Source organism: Dunckerocampus dactyliophorus, chromosome 6, assembly GCF_027744805.1.
Source record: "Dunckerocampus dactyliophorus isolate RoL2022-P2 chromosome 6, RoL_Ddac_1.1, whole genome shotgun sequence".
NCBI lineage: Eukaryota > Metazoa > Chordata > Actinopteri > Syngnathiformes > Syngnathidae > Dunckerocampus > Dunckerocampus dactyliophorus.
The window spans coordinates 31,589,484-31,614,064 of NC_072824.1; the positions used below are offsets into that span (position 1 = coordinate 31,589,484).

Below are 24,581 nucleotides of genomic sequence, written 5' to 3' on the forward strand. Positions count from 1 at the left end.
TCAAACACTTTTCGTTTGCTTTATCACCAAGCAACCGAGGAGGGGGTCCACAGCTAATGGACCCTCTGCCAGGAGATGATGGAAAGTTGTCACACGCGCACACACACACACACACACACACACACACACACACACACACACACACACACGCTATGTGGGTCATTAAAGGATAAAAGAGTAGAAAATCTCATTTCACGCCGTTTTGACTTCTGGAGATAAATAAAGTCCCTCATTGATTTTGGTCAGGCACAAAGAGGAGGCGACGTTATTCGCAAGTAGGCTCTAATTTCCGACATTGGAGCGCAAGCATATTGCACAGCAGCAACAGAACCGATGTTGTAATGGCGGTAAGAAGCAAACTGCTGAGTCGGCGTTAGTAGTGCAGATGAGACGATTGTCAGCAACAGCACGACACGCGGGACTTTCACACCAAGGCAACATTTTAAAGCGCATGCAGAGCCGGATGAAGCCGACCGCCCACCATACTTCTTGTAGAGTTAACCCAGTTAACCCAGAGGATCCCAGTCCCCAAAACCCGACCGGAGGTATCAGCGCACGTACACCAGATCGCCAGAGTGCAGCAGCGATGTGCTTGTGCACACATCAGTAGCTAGCACGATAATATGGCTCACAGTCTGCCTTTGCTACCTCAAAAACTAAAACAAAAATGGAACTCCATATGGAACTCCATCACTGCGGCTCGCTAGGGCTGCATTGCTTGATCTCTCTCTCCTTGACCCGCTCGCTCGCCCACGACACTGAGCCAACAAGCCGAGTTGAAGTTTGCTCATAGATCCCCACGAAGATCCACAAAAGTAGGCGTGGCCAAGCTGCGGCTCGGCGGGGGCCATCCGTGGACCGTGGCTCCTTTGTCATCGCATCACTGCAGAAATTTAAAAAACATTTTAAAAAATGGTAAAAATAGCGCAAAAGACACAATGAGAAAAGGCTGAAATGTTGACAACATCCAATCATAACCCAAAGCATGCATTTTCAAGACAACGTTTGAAATGTGTATCACTTTTTTTGGAGATCCTGCGCAGACTCACGGCCGAGACCAAGGAGCTTGTTCTCAGAAAGGTTGGTGAGGACTGACATACAGCACACTTTATTGCTGCAGACAAACCGAGGATTCATTTACAAGCTAGCGAGCTAGCGATGACACAGGAGACACGGCAGGACGGCACAAAGGCGATTGATTGACAGTGGTCTACAGCCAATCCGGGCGCAGAAAACAATGGGCGGTGCAAAGTAAGAGAGAGACACTCAACTTCCTACAATTCAATTCTTCTTCGAGGGCCAAGCCTGCATCAGCGTTCATATGCTGTAATAAATTAAAAAAAACAGCGAATCTGTGAAAAGTGAACCCCGATAGAGCGAGTGAACACTGTACAGTATATACAGTATATGTATATCATTTTATGGTTGGAATATTGTGTCTGTCCAACAAAAGCCATAATCTAATTTTACAAATTCAGCAAAAAGCTGTGTTTCTTTTCATTTCAGATTTTTTTTTAAAGAAACTAATAAAAATGTGGAAATACATGCATATTTTTGGACAGAGACAATATGGACTTCATAGCATAATTGAATGAATATAGAATATTTATTTATATACGAGGAGTTTGTTTGCAAAAACAAGCAAACCAATGATTTAATCTAAAAACGTGTTTGTGTTTGCCCCCCCATGGATGAGGCACAGAACACATGACGCCAACTCATCATCATTAGCTGCTGTTCATCTCTACTGCTGCATTCAGCCTATTCGGTCCTGCTGACTGTTGTTCAATTTCTATTTCTGATGAATTATGTAGAAAATCTTGGTGGTGGTGGGGGGGGCAAAATCCCGAGATTTTGAAATTATTGTTTTTACAATAAAATAGTTTTATTCAACACAAAAGCGTTAGAGGAAGCGGACTTAAATCCATGCCAGTTAAATATACTGTATTGTGCTCAGACCTCTAATGTGCACGTGTTGTAGTTTGTGTGTATAGTGCATTAGTGTGTATGTGTGTGTGTGTGTGTGTGTGTGCGTGTGCGTGTTATCACCACCTCCCACCCTGCCCTGCCTGTCATCAGTATCCAGGCTTCTGTGTTGATTTAAGGGCGAAAGATCAATAGCAGCAATATGTCAGCACTCCACTGTGTGATAATAAATTACACGCACTTTTAGGCACACAAGCACCATGTGTACACACACACAAACACACACACATTTTCCATCACTTTAGAAGGACATGATGTACCCACAATATCTTAGGGAGCTCTTCTACAAAAAAGTGAAAATGTGTCAAAACTTGCACCCCGACTGTGTTGCCTGGGCTATTAGTTTTGACACATGCACCGCACGGTGGCGCTGTTTTCAAGCCGCATAAGTGGGATTGGCTTGATACGCGGACTGTGTGTGTAAAGTGTGAGCAATTTAGCAAGATTGGTTGGAAAAACACAGCCGCCGTCAAGCTAAACGTCTTTGCGAGGACATCCAACCGACTGCCATTGAGCATTTGTCTCCTGATGATAAAACTTTGAGGATGTGTGTATTACGTGTATGCTAGCAGTGCAGTTTCGTTAAAAATCACTCATAAAATCACTCACCTGCAATCTCAATGATGTCCAGCAGAGGGAGCTGCTTACACAAACGTCTTAGACATAATCAGTACTGGAAGGAAGGAAGAAGGAAAAATTATATTTTTAATATTTTGTTTTATATTTATTTTTTTTTATTTGTACATTTCCCCTGTGGGATTATAATGGGCATACTAAATTAAAATCTAACTTTATTTTCATGAATAATTTTTTTTTAAATCCATACAAGATAAAATTCATTTAAAAAAATGATTAGTGAATTTCCCCTGTGGAAAATTAAACTCAAATGTTATTTTCATGATTTAATTTAAAAATTGATTTAATATTGATTTTTTAGGAGTGAATTTCCACTGCAGGATTATAATCTAACTAAATTACATTTAAATAGTAATTTTCTGATTTTACTTTTAAACAATCCACAGAAATTAATAGAAAATTATGAAAAAGAAAAATAGTCATGCAATTCATTAAAAACATAGCTATTTCTGTCTCCATAAATATTGCAACCTAAATATTTATACTTCAATTTGTATTATTGATGTGACGTATGAGTTAATCTTGTGTTACTCACATGGTGATACAATATTAAGTCGTATGCTGTGCATTTTGAGCGCCCAAGTTTACAGAAACATATTTTAGTGTTGCTGTGATTAAAAGGCATAACATTTTTATACGGTAGGATAGCAAATTCAAATTAAATTACATTTGATAAAAATTAAAAAAACAGGTGAATGTTCAAGTACAAAACCTGTTTTTAATTTTCTATGATCAAAACTGCAAAACATCTAGAAAAATATACAACAAAAATGTTCACAACATTTAACGTTTGAAAATGGGAACATAAAAGAAAAGGAATATTCACATTTTCCCCATTATTGATAAAAGAACATTCATGTTGAGTTCTGGTATATATCATCGCTTTATATGTTTGCAGTTGTCGGGATGGTTTGCCGCTTTGTCGCCTTCTTTTTAAACGTCGCCGCAGTAGCCCGAGTCGTTGGAGAGCTGCGAGTTGGAGCTGCGGTTGGAGGAGGAGTTCCAAATGTCCAGGTTCATGTGCGGGCCAAACGGGTTGAAGCTGGAGTACTGGATGCTGCCGCACGTCGCCTCCGCCTCGCGGCCCAGAGGCGAGTGAGGCGGCGTGACGGGGGACACGGGCGACATGGGGGCCGAGCGCTCGTGCTGGAAGTGGCCCGGGTGGTACGGAGCGCTCTGCGGCGTCCAGATGGAGCCGAAGAGGCTGGACATGGGCGAGAGGCTGCGGGTGCCTGAGAAGTACGGCTGAGGCGGGAGAACGTGTCATTTTATTTCCTCATCAGTTAAACACATCATCCTTTTTATTCCGTATCATGAGCGTCACCTTGGTGCCCACGCAGGCTGCCGAGTCCCAAGTGGAGGGCGACTCTTGAGGATGCTGCTCGCTCCAGCTGGCCTGGCCGGCGGGGAGGTTCTGGACCTCCTGGTGGGGGAATCCTCCTGGTAAAGCTGCGTTTCCTGCAGGACCGTCACAGCACCCATCATGCTCAACTTAAAACCGACTTTAAGCGAGGAAGGTGGAAGGAAAGTAAGATTCTACCAATGTAGTTGCCTTCCTCGCAGTAGGTGTAAGGACTGGTGCAGTGACTGTTGCCACGTCTCCACACAAACCTGCAACAATAACCACAATAAAGGTCACCGATTTGAGAAAAAAAATAATAATAATAAGGCTTTACCACACATCTTAAAAATAACTCAGTCTGTAAGCACTGACTAAACAGTTAAAACAGTATGCACACACGAGTTAAACAGTATGCACGCACGAGTTAAACAATACGCACGCATGAGTTAAACAGTATGTACGCACGAGTTAAACAATATGCACGCACGAGTTAAACAGTATGTACGCATGAGTTCAACCATCTCACCCGTTGTACGACCTGGGTGACGCCGGCTGAGGGATGAAGGGCAGCGCTTCGGGGGTGTTGTATCTGAACTTGTTGGTGAGCGGCACCGAGGGGGCCGACCACGTCTCCTCAGGCAGGTAGTGAGCTGTCAGGTCTGGTGGGGGGGGCAGACCACGTCAAAGGCATCAAACGCACACTGAAGGATGCTGGGACGGAGACAGGCGGCGTATTTACCCGTGGTCCGCTCCACTCCCGCGGTGACCGCGGCGAAGCTGGACGCCGTGGGATCTGGACTTTGGCACTGGTCTTTGTGGTAAGCGCTGGCGGAGCAGAACAATTGGAGAGAGGCTGTTACTTGCTCAAAACCAAGTCACCGTTTTTAAAAGTGAAAAGGAAAACGTAGCTCTCTTTGACCATGCGCTCATTCATTACCAAGCATGTTGCACAACACAGCAGCCACAGAACCAATGTTGTACCAGCGGTGAGGAGCATTGCTGAGTCAGCATTAGCGGCGCTGATGAGTCGATTGTAAAGACGTGTATGAGACGCATGGCTTTCACGCAGACAGCTGAGCAGCAACATTTTAAAGCGCATACAGAGCTGGATGGCCCCGACGACAACTACAAATGTACATGAGGAGGTTGCCGACAGCCACAACTGTTAATGCCCATATTTTTGATGACTTAGATAGCTCGTTACTTGCTTTTGTAGGGGATTTAAAAAGGAAAAGTGCACTTTTTTGGGAATTTTGCCCGTCATCCACAATCCTTATGTGAGACATGAACACACGTCTCTCTTTTCTGTGCGTTGTAAAGATATAAAAACAGACAAAAAGAGGCAGCTAAGAATGCAGGCAATGGGACACCCCATTCCGCCTATAAAGCCTTCTGATAAAACCTCCAAAAAGCGCCAGCAATGCTCCGTTTACATAAGCGACCTGCATATTAACCATATTAATAACCATATTAACCAAGCTACAAGAACTCCGTGACAGGCGTACACCACTAGCGAAAGGTAACGCTACATACTGGAGCTGCCGCTACCGCTGCTGTGTTGGAAAAGTTCATGCTGGGTGTTGCGTTCCTTCTATGTTGCTATGTGAAATCAATGCACCCAGGAAGGAAGTTCCGCTAATGCTTAAAATGACCAAAATACTGTAAGTATTCGGTGTTATCATGAACGGGCCTGTTACTGGAGGCTCACAGCATGGATAGCGTTTCAACAGCGGGCTTTCTAGGTGGAATAGGTGTGTCCCATTACGTGCATTCTTATCTGCCTCTTTTTAGCTGTTTTTATATCTTTAGAAAGCACAGAAGAGAGAAAGACGTGTGTTCATGTCTCACAAAGATTGTGGATGGGCAGTTTCCCACTTTTCCTTTAACGGGAGCATTTGTAGTATAAATGCGTTCAGGTGTCTGTATTACCTGAGGGTTTTGCAGCTAGCAGACTGGTATGAGTCTCGCTCTGCTGTGTAGATGCTGTACTGCACGGGGTCCCCTGCAAAAAAAACAAACAAAAACAAAACTGTGAAAAAGCCCAAAGGAGTGCCGCTTCAAGTGTAGCGCGCAAACGCTACTTTTTCTGGATGAGGTAGTGCAGGCGTGTCTGCCCTCCTTGTCTCCTTCTGCGCTGCTGGCACTGCTCCAGCTGCCCCAGCTGCCCCTGCTGGCCCTCACGCTGCCCGAAGAGCTGCCCGAGTCCGAGCCCGACTCGCACGGTGCGCCCCCGCGCCGGTCTGTGGTACACTTGCGCCGACTGCGGGCGGGACATGCGCCTGCTGGACGGCACCAAATTAGCATCGCGTGAATTCCACGTAAAAATAAAGGCTTGTCTGCATCCAGGAATTTTTTTAAAGGATTCTTTAACATTGCGACATAGACCATTTTCTGCATTTGTGTATATAACTCACATAAGCACTTGGAAAAACAGTACAAGTTTCAGACAGGTTGGACAAAATAGCAAAGACTGATCCAAATAATGGAGTCATTCAGATACTATGAAATATAATAGACAATATGAAAAAATAGGGCACCTTTTGGAATTGTCATCATAGGACGAAGCTCCAGTATAAGCATGCAACAAACACCATTTTAGCACATTGCCAGCAAGACTGGAATCTGGAGTGTGCCAGTGTGTGCCAGCTCCATACGGAAAATGTGATTTTTGTGACTAACTAATATAGATATTATGAATCCCATTGCTAACGCTACGTTTTCAAAGTCAAGGAATGTAAATACAGTATGCACATGAAGTAAATGTATGACTGGTATTTATGGTGTAGATCACAATCTGGAGGGAACTGTGGTGCTTGCCGAGGTCTGCGCTCTCAGGGTGCTTTTGTAGATTATTTTAAGGTTGTTTGTCTCGTTTTCAAAATGCAAAAAAAAGTTTAAAAAGGACAATATCATGTCATGAATGTCAGCTTTTTGTTAAAGGTGCTAAAGCACATCATTTGACTTTCTTCTTACATTACACCTTTTTGCTCTTCCCCCCCCATCTTTTGTGTGTTTTGACTTTGTGGATAGAACCCCTGCGGAGCTGCGCAATGAGGAGAAACACTTAAGTGGCTTTTAACACCCTCGTGGACTTCATGAATCTCCCTAATGGAACCCCTTTGGCCGTGGCCCGACTGCTTGCACCAGGGATGTCCAAACGTGGTGCTCATTTTTTCATTGGCCCACGGCATATACTAACAAAATGAAAGACGGCCCGCATCAGAACATTACAAGAAGTGAACAGCATCGAACATTACCAAAATCATTTTTTCATTGTTTCTGTAAGGCCAGCGTGTCCAAACTATGGCAGCAGGCAGCTTGTTTTTGTTTTTTTTTATTGGCCCGCAGTATGTGGAACACGGGCAAAACACAGAAAGAGAAAAGGGAAAAATGAATAAATGATAAAGAACACGTTATTTCTACGTATACACTGAAAAATATAATTAATAAAAAGGAAAAAAGAGTTGGACATGTTTTGAATCCGGCTCATGAAAGACGGGAGCAAAAAGAAAAGCGTTTGTGTCAAAGGAGTGAAAAGTTTGCCCACCATTCTGTCTGGCAGGGTTATCGGCACACTGCCCGGGCTTTGGCGCTTCGGACGCGGTGGGGGCGTTGCAGCAGCGGTTCCTGTTGCGGGACAAGGCGAGGTTACGGTCCGCTGCGTTCCAGTCGGGTTCTCGCTCCCTCTCGGGAACTGCCGGAACTTTTTGCTCCGGAGTGCTTCGGGGGAGGAGTTACAATAAAAACAATTGAGAAAAAAAATGAAAACAACTAAAACGCCAGTGGACAAGATTAACCCGGCTTCAGTTTTGAAATGCTGAAGATAAAATGAAAAGTGTCCTACCTGGAGACGCCATCGGTCTTCCTGCGACTCCTCTTTCCCTTATTATTATTATTATTATTACTTGCTGCATCCACACTTGTTGCTTTCTTCTTCTGGGCTTTGCCATCTTCCCTTGGCTGCAGGGAGAACACAACAGCAGCTTTGAAGACTGTGACATGACGCAATACACGCATGGCGTCTGTAAAGTGTTGTTTATTATAATACACACTCATAGCACTATATATTTATTCATTTCTTTATTTGTATTGATGTCTCTTCTGTTGTTGTTGCTTAATTTATTGGTATTTATGTTTCTGATGTTCTTAGTCATTTTCTTGGATTTTTTTTTTCTTTTTTTCGGAAAATGAACAGAACAAAGAATTTCACTGCATAGCAGAACTGCCTGTTTTACTGTGCATATGACAATAAAAACTCTTGAATCTTGAATAATAGCAAGCTGTCACACCTCTGGAGGTGGCTGAACCCTCCTTGTATTGCAAAGTTTAGACTTTTGAATGACATCCGGTCAGTATTCTTTGTTCTTCAACATTTGGAAAGTACCATTAATTCATTTAATTGGAACAGTACAGTAATCCCTCGTTAATGGCGGTTAATCGGTTCCAGGCCCGAGAGTGTGGAGTGAATTTCAGCAAAGTAGGATTCCTGGAATGTTTTTGTTGTTGCAGCATAGAAAACCTGTTTACAACCTTCTAAATATAATTTTTAACATTATTCAAGCCCTCTGGAGAGGAAATAACACCCCAGAGTCGCCTTTCCACTCCAATGACTCAATATAGTAGACATATGACACATACAGGAGCAAATAAGTATAATTTAGTACGAGCTATACGGTGGAGCAGGGCAGCAACTAACCAGTATTGTTGTTGCCAATCTGTTCGTTGTTTCAATTAATGGAGAAATCAGTTAGGCCTTCGACGTTAGCGATGTCCAAACTCTTTCTACCAAGGGCCTCATACTGAAAAATTTGAGGTTGCGTGGGCCACTTTTACACGTTTAAAAAAGTCTTTTAAAGCAGTTTTACGCCACAAAAACGGCCACAAGGTGGCATGAGTTGTTATATCTTGAAACATTTTTTAAGTAGCCTATATACGTATACTGTATTTATTTTTATTACAGTTTTTAATTAGCTATTTTTCTTTTCTTTTTAACACGGTTGGCTGTGATTAAAAGCCTGCCACTCTCTGCAGTTGAATACTATGGTCTTATCTATTTCAACATTTTAGGTGAGAGAAAATTGGCTCACCTCTTCGATCTCCGAGGTGGCCGGTTGCTCACAGCGGACCATGGTGGGCTCATAGCGCCCGGCGCGGCTCATCTCCACTGGTTTGCAAAGCAGCAGACCCGGTCGAGGTCCTGGACTGAGCCTGACATTTTCGGGGAAACCAGCAGGCATTTCCACGGGAAACATAACGACCGCTGGCACTTTGTCCTGCATGGGTGTTTGAAAGTCTGCCTTTTTATCCATCATCTCGCTGTCCATGAACGCCGGTTTGTTGTTGTTGCAGATGTCGGGATCCGGGGTCAGGGGCGGCTCTGGGATCAGGTCCTCGTGGTCGTCGTCCATCGCCGTGGCACCGGGCACCGCTGTAGACACGCTGGGCTTGTAGTTGCTGTAATAGAGCGAAACCTTGTGCTTCTTTTGGGGCTGGGAGGCGGCGCCAGAGGGACCCTTCTTGGAGGACTGAGGACGTTGGGCGGGGCTGTTTGACAGAGCCGGGGAGCCACGCCCCTTTCCTTTGTCAGAGGTGTGGCAGGTGTCCACGTAGCTCTTACAACTGCCTTTGGTTTTGCTGCAAAAAGAGCAAATGTAAGTAACTTCAACACAATTTGCAGCATTTTTTCACATTCTTTGCATATCCTGCTTACTTGATGCCATTGGGTGTGACGTTGTTGACGGGGCCATTGTCCCGGGACAGGTTGGGGGTGTGGTTATTTCTTATCGCAGGCATGGAGAACTCTGTGAGGATGTACTGGGCTTGATGGAAGGCCATCAGACACACACCGAACAAGGACATGCTGCACAGAAATACAAATAAGCATTCAAAAAAAACCCTTCCATCATTTAACACGGGAGTGGCTTTTGCTAGGCTAACTGGGACCAACCAGGTAAAGATGAGCGTGACCACCCAGAAGGACTCCTCCCAGCTGGGGCCAGGGACCACCTGAGCGCACAGGGGCAGCATGTGGTGGGGCAGCGTCACGTTGAGTGTGAACGGGAAGGCGGTGCCGCGTGAGGTCACCAGGACAAGGTCCCGGATGACCCAGGATGAGGTGAAGTCCGGAGTGAATCTAAAGAGAGAGTTGCGTTATATCAGGGGTGTCCAAAGTGCGGCTCACGGCTGTTTTATTGGCCCGTGGCACATAATGGCACATTCTAGAAATATAATTGAACAAGAAATAAACCCAGAGAAATTGAATAATCAGCAGCAATTGTACAAGAATAAACTAAAAATATGAGAAATAATTTGTAATCTAATGAGGAAAAAGTCATCATTTTATGATAAACAAGGACAAATAACCATTTTAGTAGCAGAAAGTTGAAATATTCAAGAAAAAGCCTTTTTAAAGTCATAATATTATGAGAAACAAACAAAAGAAAATAAAGTTGTAATTTTTGGAACATTAGGTTGGGGATACGTTATAATAAGATGGGAATAACATCAAAATATGTGAATAAAGTCATAATTAGGGATGTCCGATAATGCCAATATTATCAGTATCAAGATATTTTCCCTATAATGAAAGCCGATAAAAAAAATTATGCCGTACAATAATGCCGTTATGCCGTATTTTGCAGTACGCAAATGATGACCTCATCAAACCGCCTCTCAAGCGTGCAAATGACCATGGGTGGCTAGTAGCAAGCTAGCTCACTCCTTCCATCCATCCCTTTCTATGCCGCCTATCCTCACTAATAGGAACAGAACAATTCCCGGAAGTAAGACAGTAAAACCTGACAGGGTGCGCATGCGCTCGATTAGGAGAGTCCGTGAAAGTGCTGCTTTTTCATACGATATCGGACGTACAGTCAAACCTGTCTTAGCGGCCACCTGTATAGAATGGCCACCTGCCTATAGCGCCCGCTGAAAAATCCCCCGCAGAAAATGTGCATGTTATAGACCCTGTGTCTAGCGGTCACCTGTCTAACGCGGCCAGCAGCCACCCATTTTGTATCCCTTGGTCAATATCTGACCGCATATAGCGGCCAAAATGCCGACTCAAGCAAGAAGCTTCATGCACAAAAAAGTTTTGTTTTTTAAGCAGTGAAGCCGTCGTGTGTAGACTTTAATTACTGACTCCTAGTTGGACATAAAAAAGCCGTCTTCTTACTTTGCAATGACGCCCTGAAAAGATTCAATGACGGCCAAAACGGCCAAAATCTTCCCACTTTGCAATGCCGTGAATAGATTCTAAAATAGCCAAAAGACCTGAATAAAACATCTAAAACATCACTTAATTGCCGACTAATTAGAGATTAGAAGCCCATTTAATAAGAAAAGAGCGATGGTATTGTTAGTTTATGACGATCTTCGCACCTCCTCCGCACTCAATTGTTTACACACACACACACACACACCCATTCATGACTGCTTCACGTGTATCCTGTACATATATCCTCGGGCTCCTTCACTCAAATTTTTATTTTAAAATCGTGTTTTAAAAAAAAATCAAAGATGGAAATTTGTGACGTTCTGCAGGACAGGAGCGAGTGTCCCCTGTCCTGCGCTCTATTTGGCGGGCTGTGCCTTCTCCGGGGAGGAAGAGGCAGCCGCTTCATGCCTGGTGGCCGCGCAGCTGCGGTCAATTAACATTTGTGGCGGATAAAAGGCCAGCGCCATCGAATGTGTGGTGCTGGTTCATTGTTATTGATATTACTAGTTTCCTCACTGGAGCTGTTACCTAGATTTACCTACCTGTTGATGTGTCAACAGAGCGTTTTCCCCTATGTCTCTTGGTTTTGCTCCAGTCTTTTTGTGAATACATGTTAATGTGTGCTCACAAATTCAATATGGCCGCCAACCTGTCTATAACGGCCACTTTTGCCGTTTCCCTTTAGTGGCCGCTATAGACAGGTTTGACTGTATTTTCATTGGTGTTCATGTTTGTTAGGTAGATTACTTCTTCCTCTTCTATTTCACATGGGATTTATACCGAGTGTTGGCCCACCTCTAGTCATACCACGGCTTTGAATGTTAAGTCCAGCTTTAAGCCCTTCAAACTCACAGATCGGCACTTCAAGACAAGATAAAAGGTATGTAGGATATAAATTCACTTTAATATCTATCTGCAGATGACATTTCATTGAAATCAGATAGGACTGGATTTATTGCGTACATGCAATTTGCAGTGTGGGCTGGAAACCAATACAGCGTGCTGCTCCACCAAGAGTGCACGGCACACATCCATACATTTCTTCCCTGGACTTTTGGATGATCAAAAAATGTGAACGGCAAGGATTATAATAGAAGAAGAATAAATAAATACCGAATGGATCATGTCAAGTTTCTAGTGCAATAACACATCATAAATAATAATACATAGTAATAACAACACGTAAGGTAGCAAGTCCAGTCCAGTCCTTCCGCGACAGAAGATATGTGATATTACACACATCGGTATCGGTTCATATCTGAATCGGAAATGGAGAGTTGGACAATATCGACATATCGGTTATCGGCAAAAAAAGCAAATACTGGACATCCCTAGTCATAATATTATGAGAAGAAAATTTACAAGAAGATTTACAAGAAAAAAAAAAAAAGTGAAAAAGCAGCTGTAATTTTCAGAGAATGTCAATATATTAAATCGTATTCTAACGACAAAAAAAGTCGCAATTTAACAAGAATAAACTCGGAATATGATGAGGGAAAATAATGTCCTCATCACTCTAATGTCATTTTAGCAGCATAGAGTTGAAATATGAAAGAAAAAATACATTATTTTTTCAAAGTCGTAGCATTACAAACAAAATAAAATCAAGTTGTAATTTTTTGGAAAATAAGGTTAGGAAAAGTTGTAATATTATGGTCATAATACTCAGAACATTTATGACTATTATTTAAGAAGAAAATTCAAATATTTGGAAAATTCACCAAAATTCTGTATAAACACTAATAAATAGGCTTTTTCACCAAAACACAGTTTGGATGCAGTTTTTTTTTTTTTTTTAAATCACTCTCGCTGACCCTCGGTGGATAAAGCTTGGACACCCCTGCATTACATACTGTAGATGGGCAGCGTATGTTTTTCCTACAGCCAACTTACGCAATGGTGATCTCAGAGGAGGTGTTGTGTTCCAGGCTGAAGGCGTGACACTGCAGCACCTCAAAGCCAAAGCCCTGACACTTGTAACCGTTGATGTTCATGGACGCCACGGTCAGCGGCAGCTCTCCGGCGTTCTCCACCTTGAACGTCTTGCGGATGGCAAAAAGCGGCTTGTTGTGGCGCACGCCTGCCGGAAGGGTGTTGGCTTCAGTTAGTCGCTCGCGGAGACATTTTTTAAAAAGGGTACTTGGCAAACTCCAGCCTCACCGTCACGACACTCCATCAGAGTGGACTGGGGGACATTGAAGCGCAGGGAGGCCCCCGGCCCGGGTAGCTTACCCCCGACCCTTAGCAGCTCTTTGGCCCCGTGGCCCTTCACTGTCACCATGTCGAACACAGTCAGGTTGTTCCTGGAAAAAATAAATAAATAAAATATACAAAAATAATTTTTAAAATGCTTAGTTTCCCGTATTTTGGTTACCTCGTAAAGGAGAAACATTAAACACAATAAATTCCTGTCAGAGAGTGAAAGCTGCATTTGAAATCAGCCTCCAGATGCTTCTAGCTCTGCATGCGCTTTAAAATGCTGGCTGGCTCCTTAGCACTATTACAACCTTGGTTCTGTTGCCGCTCTGTTGCGCAATATGCTTGTTAATAAATGAGCATGTGGTGAAAGAAGGCTACTTTTGCCTTTCTACATTCTCATGCACTCTAAATCATTATTAAAGGAAAAAAAAAAATCATACATATATCCATATCACACTGAGTAAATAAGAGCCAATTAGCTCCCGGCTTTAGCACTATCATTAGGGATATTAGGAAGCGTGAGCTAATGTTGCGTACCTGACGATGAGGATGGTGGTGGTGGGTTTGTGTTCAGAGGGAGTAAAAACGACCGCCACCTCTCGGGACTCCCACGGCTGTAGCAGCAGACGCAGGACCCCCTGACCTCTCAGGGCCTCCCCGTTCTCACTCGCCTGTGCAGGAAACATTCAGACAGTTTTCATGGAAGGCACTGAAGACATCACAAAGGGAAGAGTCACTTTTCACTCACGCCGGGGAGCGCAGGCAACAGGGAGAACTCTGCGGTGCTGATATTGACCGCAAGGGGGCTAATATTAAACCTGTTAATGGACAAAAAAAATAAAAATCAGCACTACACCTCCAAACGTATCATTTGAATCATCCTCCATTTCCCTGGATGACAATACCATTTGGTGAGAAGGTCCAGAGCCCCCAGGGGGTCGGGATACAGGGAGAGAATCTGGATCTCCATGGAAACCACAGAGGAGGAGGGGTTCTTCAGCAGAAATGTTTTCACCTGAAAGCCCACCGGCATAGTCTTCAACAACAGGTTGCAGCAAAAATGATGGGGTCAACAATGAAGCTCACCTTGCTTTCGTTGATCGGCGTAGCACCAAAATCCAGGAGGGAGGACGTCTCCACGGACAGTCTGGGCCACCTGAGAAGTGTAGTTGGTGTTAATCAGGCATGATGGAAGATCTCAAGGTATTACAATCACATGAGAGGAAACAATGGATCTCCGCACATTCACCATTCAGCATTCACTGCCCCTGCAAATGCACAGATATTTGGACCAAAGTGTTGCATGTCTCCCACAACATATATCTCATTCACCACAAGTCGGTAACAATTTCTAAATACGAGATAATGCAGTGAGAATGTCAACGTCAAACTAGCAGGAGGGTCATGTGTCAAAAACAAGTATTTTTATTAGAGCCCGACCGATTCATCGGCAGGCCGATTGTGACGATCAGCATCGGATATGCAACTGATATAACCTTTTTGCTGCACGGAGATTCTGTTGCTCCGTTCCTGTGGTACCCTGCCCGAGTACCTGAGTATCGGCCCGCAAAGTCCCATATCGGTCGGGCTGTAATTTTTATGGGTGTCCTAATGACTCATGAAGAGCAGGGCTCTGTACTGTACCCAGTAATTCAATCAAACAGAGAAATAATGATATATTCCCATAATATGGAATTAAATCACATTGTAGCCCTCTAGTTTCTAGGCAGCCAACACTGAAAAGTTAAGTTCATAGTTTAGCTGGCCCTGCAAATTTGTCAGGTCTATATATCAACATGTTATAATTGAACATGTGCTGTGTTTAAGTTAGGGTGGGGTGTTGGTGCATATTTTGCCGACACCTAGTGGATCCAGAGCATACCAAAACCTTGTTAAGGAATACTTCCTAATAAGCTTCTGCCTTGGAGACTATGTGTCTGTAGGTAATGTGCAACTATAATGATATGACTGAGAAATGTGGTATTTTAAATGGCAGTGTACTAATTATGTCTAACTTGGGGATTGTAGCTGCTGTGTAAGTCACTGACTAACTAAATACACATGGATGAGTTTTAGTCTATTTTCATTCGTTTGGGGATACAAAAATGAAGTTTTGGTGTTACAATATGGCAGTGTTATATGTTTGTACACACCGGGATGCATCCGGGTGTCTTTTTCCAGAACATTCTGACATTTACTAAACAGGTGGGGTTTTGGGATGACTGACCTGCAAGGGAGTTTGTCTTTGTGGTTCTGCCACCGAGAGCAGAGCTCAGTTGCCAGCTGGCTGTCCACTGTCCAGGATGAACGAGAGAAGTCAGGCAGGAGTGTGCGCTGCCACTCTGAGCGACCTTGACGGAATATAGAAGAAATTATCATTAGGTTTAAATACACGTTTAAAAACTCGCTCAGGTATTGAAATGTCTCACCTTTTTCGGACAACTTGAGCGGACAAGGACGCAGACACTCCCCTTCAGATTCAAACACCAGATCTCCCTGCTGAGACCACAAACAGTCAGCACATTTCCCTCACTGGTGCCTCCTCAATGGCGACACTATTAGCCGACAATACTGGAACTTTTTTTGGTTGTTTTACCTTGGCAGGAGTGGCGTGGAAATACAGAGGGATGTGCATGGCGGCGCCCAGCTTGGTGTACAAACTGAGCGTGAAAGAGTGACTGGTGGGCAGCGCCCGACTGAAGAGCTGGATGGACAGGATGTGCCAGCAGCCCTGGGGAACTGTCAGCGGGCTGTGGAAGTTCACCACCTGGCAGGCAGAGGTCAGCAGAGAGAGCTGTCAAATACAGCCGTCCTTGCGTTATGGCTTCCTGGTTGCAACGGTGTACAGAAAGTAAAAGTAAAAGCGCAACAATATGTAGTTAGGCGGCGCTACAGTGAGGAAGGACAATGTCACTTTTGGTCTTGTTAGTGAACTTTTTTCCCTTCGTTTATCCCAAGCATGAGGAAAGTGAAAAGTGACGTGTCTGGGCGCTCAAACGGAGCCACCACCATAGTGGAGGATAAAGATGGTATCTTTAAACATGTGAAAGGATCTGCTCCTATGAAATGGACAGTGACAACTAAGCAGTGTAGTTGTCTCATGATCAAGATTCCCGACAAGCCGGTCTCTCGCTCCCTTGCATCGCCCCTTCCTGTGTGCAAGGCAACCACAGGAATAAAAGTAAGAACATGTTCTCTTATTCGTAATTATTTATATTCATTTTGTATTTAATCTTTTTATCACTGTATTTCCTATGTCCTCCATGTGTTCTGGGTACAGAGTGAGTGACCATCTGCAGTGGCTGATATCGAAAATCAAGTGCTGGACAATATCGGACGTCGGTAAAGTCAACATCGAGCATCTCTACTTTTTTTCCTTCATCGTTTCACCCAAGTGTTCTCCCAAGGCTCTTCTGATGGCATTGCGTCAAAGAAAGTAAAAATGAAAGTGAAAGGTGAAATTAGATATTGCAAAAGACTCCGAAAGTGGAGAAACGCCAGCCAACATTGGTTGAATGCCCGGTCCAAGCCTCTCAAAACGCTGCAACCGTGATGAAGGATGAAGTTGGTATCTTTGAACATGTGAAATAATCTGCTCCTATGAAATGGACAGTGATAACTAAGCAGTATAGTGCTCTCATTACTGACACTTCTTTCCCTGCCTTGCAACACCCCTTCCAAATGCAAGACAACCACCGGGTTAAGTGTTGTTCTCTTTTGTTATATTTAACATTTCTCATTCATTCATTTTCTATACCGCTCATCCTCACTAGGGTCGCGAGGGTATGCTGGAGTCTATCCCATCTGACCCGAAGAAAACCCACGCACGCCCGGGGAGAACAAGCAAGCTCCACACAGATGTCTAACGGAGATTTGAACACAGATCTCCTTCATGTGTCCAGTGCGAGTGACTTAGGTGTTAACTTCGGTATACAGTAAGTTCCGACTTACAATGCCGTCGCTGGAACGGGACTCGAACGTAGGCGGAGGACTTTCTGTACTATAAAAATAAAAGGTGAAGTTTTGATGTGTATATGTACCTTCATAACCCCATGCAGCTTCTGTGAAAGGCGTGCACTCGTCACCGTGAGGGGCAAAACAAAGGGGTTTGTCAGCCACAGTTCCACCTGCTGTGTCGTTTTTTGTTTCACTTGGAAAAGGCTGGACAGGTCCGCCGTGCTCCACCTGCAGGCACATACATGATCTGGTATAGCAGATTTCATCAAACTTTGTGGTCTTAAATTTAAATTACCTGTGCGTGATATGTAATCCAGCCAAGTTATGGGTCGTCTGGTTCCCCAAGACTTTTAAACTGATATGACTAACACATTTGCTTCCGTGGCCTGACATGGAACCTGAAACCACGCCAAAATAGTTTATGAATACACAATATTGTACAGCACAATATGCGGTGCCTGTATAGGAACTGTACCCCTGCAAGTGAGGGTAGCCACTTCTGTAAAGTTCTTTGCTTCCGATTTCAGAAGAACTCTGTTAAACTGCAGACTGGCATCCACTTTGGATAAAACTTGCATGTCCTGAGATTAAAAACAAAAACAAAACAAAAAAAAAAACACTGTCATCGTCACTTTTATTTACAGTAAGTTAAAAACACAGACAAGAATTCACCTTAACGTAGAGTCTTTTGCTTCCAGAATTTTGCATATAAACTCCTATTTTTGGTTCCCCTACAGTAGAAAGAATACAAAAAACATATAATACTGTGTGGTGCACTGTGATAACAGTGAATGTGATGACAGACTCCACCTCCTGCAGCCTGTCCGCCAGCGTGGACCACCAGCAGCAGCAAGATGTGCTCAATGACGTAAGGCTTGAGCTTGTCCAGGTCGGCGGGCTGGTCACCACGCGCCGACAGATTAATCTGCAGGCTGAGGCGCTCCTCGCTCTGGAGGCAAGACCCCTGGAGGAGGCGACGTGCAAACTTATCAGTCAGTGAAAAAGCGGAGTTGTAATTTTACCAGCGGGGAACTGGACCGGGATCAAAAACAACCGTGAGGCAGATGTTGATGCTGGGAATGAGCCAAAGACAGCAATTCTGATTCAGTGAAGAAATGTTAAGGGGGAGTTTGGCTAAACCTTAATACTCTCATAAGAGAATCCCCAATGAGCTCTTCTCTTCCACAGTAGCAATAATAATAATAATAAATAAATCATCATGCAAGCTATACCAACGTCTGTTCATCCCCATTTTGTATTGCATTTTTTACAAATTTTTTTGTCGTGATTGATAATTTATTCCGAAGTATGTCAGCATTATTAATCATTTATACCGGATTCCCTTCCAAAAAAACATTGTGAATCTAGGAAACTTCACCTGTGGTTTCCAGGATCCAGGTATTTATTTCACAGTCACATTGGTTGAATTTTTGGCTAAAAAGTTACTGAATCGTTTATCATATCGTTCTAAATGAACCAAAATCGTTCTTGAATCGGATCGGCAACCATGAATTGTGATATGAATTGAATCGTTACGTCTAACATTTATACATCTCATGTGCTAAAAACGACAAAATAATACCTGAGAAATGACAAAAAAACTCTTCGGAAGGCTGCACTCCAGGAGTAGACCCAGTATGGTGATGTTGGACACATCTTCCTGTGGGATAAAACAAATTATTGGCCATTAATGATGTCTTCAAACAAATTAGCGCTAAATAGAGTGCAGTACTTGGCAGCAACCAGCAGAAGCACTGTTATACACACACATATATACACACACATATACCTTTATCACAGTTAATTGGTTCCAGACCTGACAGTGATAAGTGAATATCCATGAACTAGGATTCCTTATTTATAAATGGAATACTTTTTGTAGTTTGGTTTGGTTTAGTTTATTTGAACATGAAGGTTACAATGGAATACATCTCATGAATCATTCTTTGACAGTTCCACATGTCCAAAAGGAGTAGGAAGAAGCAAAGCTTATTTAATCCTACCCCCCATCCATTCTACATCTAGTACAGTACATGTAGTTCACTTCCTGCATTCCATGTCGTGTTTTCTGTGATAGTCAGGATAATACATAATAGATAACGGTAAGACAGCCCTCCCAAAAAAAAAAAAAAAAAAAAATTTAATATATATATATATACATATACATTAATAATAATAATAATAATAATAATAACAATAATAAATAAATAAATAATTTTTTTATAAACAAAAAAAAACAAAAACATAACAAACCTGACAAAACAATCAAGACTCTTCTGCCTTGTATTTAGCAAACATCAACTGCTTGTATTGTTTTTTGAATTTGCTCATCTCTGTACATTGTTTTAGTTCTTTACTCAATCCGTTCCATAATTTAACTCCACACACGGAAATGCTGTGGGTTTTCAGCGTAGTTCTCGCGTATAAATGTTTTAAGTTTAATTTTCCTTTAAGATCATATTTCTCCTCTGATTGAGAAATACTGTATGAGGTTTTTGGGTAACGAGTTATTAACTTTAAACATTATTCTAGCGATTTGAAAGTGTACTAAATCTGCTAATTTTAATATCTGCGATTTTACAAATAGAGGGTTTGTATGTTCTCTATACTTGGCATTGTGAATGATCCTTACAGATCTTTTTTGCAGTACAGTGAGTGAGTGAAGATTGCTTTTGTAATTATTACCCCATATCTCCACACAATACGTTAGATATGGTAATACTAAGGAACAGTACAGAGTGTGGAGTGATTTTTGGTCAAGAACATATTTTGCTTTATTCAATATAGAGATATTTCTCGCCACCTTTTGTTGTATATTTTTAATGAGATTTCCAACTCATTTTTTCATCTATTACAACCCCAAGGAATTTATATTCTTCCACTTTTTCAATATCCACTCCATTAATTATTTTCGAATAGCATTATTTTAGTTTTACTTAAATTCCGGGATAATCTGTTCCTATCAAACCCTGATTTTAATATGACCATTTCATCCTTGACCTTTTTAATGAGTTCTTGTGTGCTTTCACCAGAACAGAAAGCGGTGGTATCATCCGCGAATAAGACCAATTTTAAGTCCTTTGTTACTTTACAAATGTCGTTGATGTACAAATTAAACAGTTTTGGTCCCAGTATGGACCCCTGGGGTACTCCACACTTGGTGTATAAACTCCCAGATGTGTATTCTCCTAGCTTTACAAATTGTTTCCTCTTTGCTAGGTAGCTTTTAACCCAATTTAAGACTAATCCTCTAATTCCGTACCTTTCTAATTTTGAAATTAAGACATTGTGATTAATTGTATCGAAGGCTTTTGTCAGATTCATGAATACAGCTGCTGCGCATCTACTATTGTCTATAGCAGTAGTGATTTCCTCCGTGATATCGATTAGTGCCATAGAAGTTGAAATGTTGGCTCTGTAACCATATTGACTGCTAGCAAATAATTAATTCTTATTAATAAATTTGTCCAACCTATTATTAAATAGCTTCTCCACAATTTTAGAGAATTGTGGTAACAAGGAAACTGGCCGATAATTTGTAAATTGGTGTTTGTCTCCTTTTTTGAAAATTGGAACCACCTTGGCTGTTCTCATTTTGCTAGGAAATATTCCAGTCTGAAATGATAAATTACTGATATATGTTAACGGGTCTGCGATCTCATTGATGACCCTTTTAACTGTTTCCATTTCCATTCCATGACAATCAGTTGATGTTTTTGCCTTAAAATGTTTAACAATGTCAGTGATCTCCTTCTTGGTTACAGCAGTGAGAAACATAGAATTAAGATTCCTATCAATAATATCATTCCCCTCATCAATTGTGTCTTGTTTTGGAATTTCTTCTTCCAGTTTTGGTCCAATATTTACAAAATAATCATTAAACATTTCAACTACCGCGTTCATGTCCTTCCTGTAAGTGTTTCCAACCATGAAATAGTGGGGGTAGTCTGCTTTCTTAATCTTATTCTTTATAATACTATTTAAGATGCCCCAAGTTGCTCTCATCTTATTTTTGTTCTTATCAAGTACATGACAATAATATTCCCTCTTACACGCTCTCAAGATAGTTGTCAACTTATTTTTGTATGTCTTATACTTTTGTTCTGCTTCTTTAGTCTGTTGGATGATGAATGTCCTGTATAATGTCTTCTTCTTCTTACAGGCGTTTTTTAGTCCTTTTGTCATCCATGGCTGGTTGTTTTTAGGAGCATAAAAAGGAGCATAGTTAGGAACATAAAAACCTGTTTACGACCCTCTAAATACATTTAACATTATTAGAGCCCTTTTGACATAAAACAATACCCCTATAGTCACCTTTACACTATTAGCCAATATAGCAGACAAAATAACAGACATTTAAGACATAAATGAGACGCATGCTCGTGTGTGCTGCTGTAAATGTGTTCCTGTGGCGTGGACAGGAAGTGACGTCGGAGGTTACGAGTTGCGTTTTATCTTGGCTGCAACAGTAGCCCGTGTTAGGGATTACTGTGCTTGTTGTGAGAGTATTCAAAACCTGCAATAAAAGCCTGTTGTTCCGCCGATCAATTCTAGTGTGTCTCATCCAACATTACAGTAACATTACTGACACCTAGTGACCAGTGTAGAATACTACATATTCTCACATGGTCTTTGAATAAATCTTCTGAATGCTTGCTATTTGTATTTTACTTAATTTAGCCATTTTATGCTAGCTTCATTTAGGCAAAAAAACAACATAAATTTGCTCTAATGTGGATATTTTTTTACTAATAGGCCACAGTCAAGCACATTATCAGTTAATTTTATGGCTGCTCTGATCAGGCCCCAGTCGCACATCCAGCTCAACAATTGTGAGCACTGAGCAGTCCGCTCCTCTACACGCTCTTCACCTACGATTGCGTGGTCTCCCAGAACAACACCAGCATCATTAAATTTGCGGATGACACTACAGTCATCGGACTGATCACTGGTGGTGTTGAAACATCATACAGAAGAGAGGTGGCGGACCTCATAGCTTGGTGTCGTGCTAACAATCTCCTTCTCAATACAGATAAGACTAAAGAGATGATCATCGACCCAAGAACAAGGGAAAAGGAGCCGCATAAACCGCTGTTTATTGATGAGACTGAGGTGGAGAGGGTGAAAACCTTCAAGTTCTTTGGCACACACATCAGCGAGGACCTCACCTGGTCTCACAACACCCAACAAATTCTGAAGAAGTCCCAAAGGAGACTGTACTTCCTGAGAAGACTGAGGAAATTTGGCATGTCCACCACAATCCTGAGTTGCTTCTACAGATGCACTATGGAAAGTGTCCTTACCGCCTCCATCACTGTTTGGTACGGTAACTGTACAACACGTGATAGGAAGGCACTCCAGCGGGTGATCAAGACCTCACAGAACATTGTTGGGGCAGCCCTCCCCTCACTGCAAGACATTTATACATCTAGAGTCCTACGCAGAACACACAACCTCATCAAGGACAGCACACATCCACAAAACTCATTATTCACACTCCTACCGTCAGGCAGACGCTACAGGAGTTTGAAGTCCAGGACCACAAGGCTGGCAAACAGCTTTTACCCACAGGCCATCAGGCTTCTCAACAAAGCACTCACACACGCCACACGCAACACACACTGATAGCACTTTATTTATTTATTTGTATATTTATTTGTATTAATGTCTCTTCTGTTGTTGTTGCTTAATTTATTGGTATATATGTTTATGTTTCTTACGTTCTTATTCTTATTCTTTCTTGTGTTTTCTTTCTTTTCTTGGGAGAATGAACAGAATAAGATTTTCATTGCATAGTATAACTGCTGTTTTACCATGCACATGACAATAAAACTCTCTTGAATCTTGAATCAGGGTTTTATGCTGACAATTCAAATACTGATGATCCAAAAGTGAGATCAGAAGGATTAGCTTTACATTTTTCAATTTATTTATGATGAGTGCTGTTGGCCAGGGCCGCTGTTATACAATCCAAGGGCCCTCAGCAAATAGGTAATTATTAAAAAAAAAAAAAACTTTTGGTGGGTATTTTTTTTGTCTTTTTTAAACGTATTTTAAATTTTTTTTACATTTTGTAAAAAGGCTAAACCCCCTTAATAAATATATATATATATATATATATATATATATATAAAGACAATGTTTTGTGGTATTTGTTATTTTAGCTATTGCCTATCTATTTATCTATCTATCTATCTATCTATCTATCTATTTTTGCTTGTTTGTTTTTTTTTTTGACGATATGCCGTGAGGTAATACACAAGCTGCAGGCCCCAAAAGGCCTCAGGCCCCACTTTGGACACCCCCGGATTACTGTATATACATTTTTTACCTTTTTTTTTTTAAAATGTTATACTGCACTTAAAACAAATGTTAGATTTTGTTCGTTTTCCCAATTGCCTTTTTCAGATTTCAGTCAAAAGGCCTTCCCTCAGGTTTATTTGAACATCAGTAGGAATGGTGGAATAAAGCGGAGCGGGTCATTTAGGATGCTGACATCCTTCATCTGATTGCGTAAATTAAGTACAGGAACTGCTGAGAAAGAAATGTGCAACTGAAGCGTTGAGACTCCGCTGCGACTGAGAGCACACTTCCTGTTGCGCGGGCGGATAACTTCACACACACTTTCACCGCCTTGACTCAGTCACGCGGGCGTGTGGGCTCGACTTCATTTGTGTTGCTAAGTATAGACACATATGACTGCACGGCTATCTGCTGAAAGCGAGCGCAGTGTGCGCCGCAAGTCAACAGTGTGTGGACTTTGATGCTCTGCTGAGTCATTCAAGCTGCTGACTTGACACTTATTTGGTCCGTTTTTGGTGTTGTCTCGCTCCACAAAGCTTCTTTGTGCCATGTACAAATCATTATCTGTGTGCTGCTTCATATAATTAGAGACATACCTGAGTTTGGGTCAACTTGATGCTCTGGATGTGAGGGAATATTAGCAGGCTGTCCTTTCTTTGGACAGACTTTAATGAGCCCTGGTGAACTCCCACACCAAAGACCTGGAAAAAGCACAATCTCTTAGGTCAGAAGAATCTGTTATGTTCCAAGACCACCTTCCCCATGAATGAGTAATGGACGCACCCATAAAAAGCCCTAAAAATGTCTATTTTCGATAGTCTAAACTCTATAATATGTCCCTCACAGCACATTGTAAGTTCAGTTTTACACATGAAGAAACAAATACTGGCATCAAGTATACAGTATTGCACCGTTATGCAACATCACATCTTGTCCAGGAGT

At 42.2% G+C, this 24,581-nt stretch overlaps 1 protein-coding gene across 5 annotated transcripts in view; it reads right to left on the minus strand.

The window, feature by feature from the left end:
* Window positions 1-2,979: 2,979 nt before the first annotated feature.
* Window positions 2,980-24,581, minus strand: part of LOC129182293 (meiotic nuclear division protein 1 homolog) — a 53,658-nt gene continuing 32,056 nt past the window's right edge. The window contains exons 13-40 of one of the 5 annotated variants that reach the window (XM_054778223.1): window positions 24,236-24,340; window positions 18,919-18,996; window positions 18,147-18,300; window positions 18,009-18,067; window positions 17,812-17,917; window positions 17,632-17,734; window positions 17,420-17,564; window positions 15,976-16,146; window positions 15,809-15,878; window positions 15,607-15,730; window positions 14,466-14,535; window positions 14,285-14,394; window positions 14,128-14,197; window positions 13,917-14,050; window positions 13,341-13,483; window positions 13,074-13,260; window positions 9,912-10,097; window positions 9,675-9,824; window positions 9,052-9,598; window positions 7,809-7,924; window positions 7,512-7,684; window positions 6,046-6,243; window positions 5,894-5,966; window positions 4,704-4,789; window positions 4,491-4,623; window positions 4,163-4,233; window positions 3,947-4,080; window positions 2,980-3,867 (exon numbers count right to left, since the gene is read on the minus strand). In XM_054778223.1, coding sequence (XP_054634198.1) covers window positions 3,556-3,867; window positions 3,947-4,080; window positions 4,163-4,233; window positions 4,491-4,623; window positions 4,704-4,789; window positions 5,894-5,966; window positions 6,046-6,243; window positions 7,512-7,684; window positions 7,809-7,924; window positions 9,052-9,598; window positions 9,675-9,824; window positions 9,912-10,097; window positions 13,074-13,260; window positions 13,341-13,483; window positions 13,917-14,050; window positions 14,128-14,197; window positions 14,285-14,394; window positions 14,466-14,535; window positions 15,607-15,730; window positions 15,809-15,878; window positions 15,976-16,146; window positions 17,420-17,564; window positions 17,632-17,734; window positions 17,812-17,917; window positions 18,009-18,067; window positions 18,147-18,300; window positions 18,919-18,996; window positions 24,236-24,340 — 4,008 coding nt within the window. In that variant the 3' untranslated portion in view covers window positions 2,980-3,555. Of the gene's footprint in view, window positions 3,868-3,946; window positions 4,081-4,162; window positions 4,234-4,490; window positions 4,624-4,703; window positions 4,790-5,893; window positions 5,967-6,045; window positions 6,247-7,511; window positions 7,685-7,808; window positions 7,925-9,051; window positions 9,599-9,674; window positions 9,825-9,911; window positions 10,098-13,073; window positions 13,261-13,340; window positions 13,484-13,916; window positions 14,051-14,127; window positions 14,198-14,284; window positions 14,395-14,465; window positions 14,536-15,606; window positions 15,731-15,808; window positions 15,879-15,975; window positions 16,147-17,419; window positions 17,565-17,631; window positions 17,735-17,811; window positions 17,918-18,008; window positions 18,068-18,146; window positions 18,301-18,918; window positions 18,997-24,235; window positions 24,341-24,581 lie in introns of all 5 variants that reach the window. The other 4 variants (XM_054778217.1, XM_054778218.1, XM_054778216.1 and 1 more) reach the window with 4 other exon arrangements.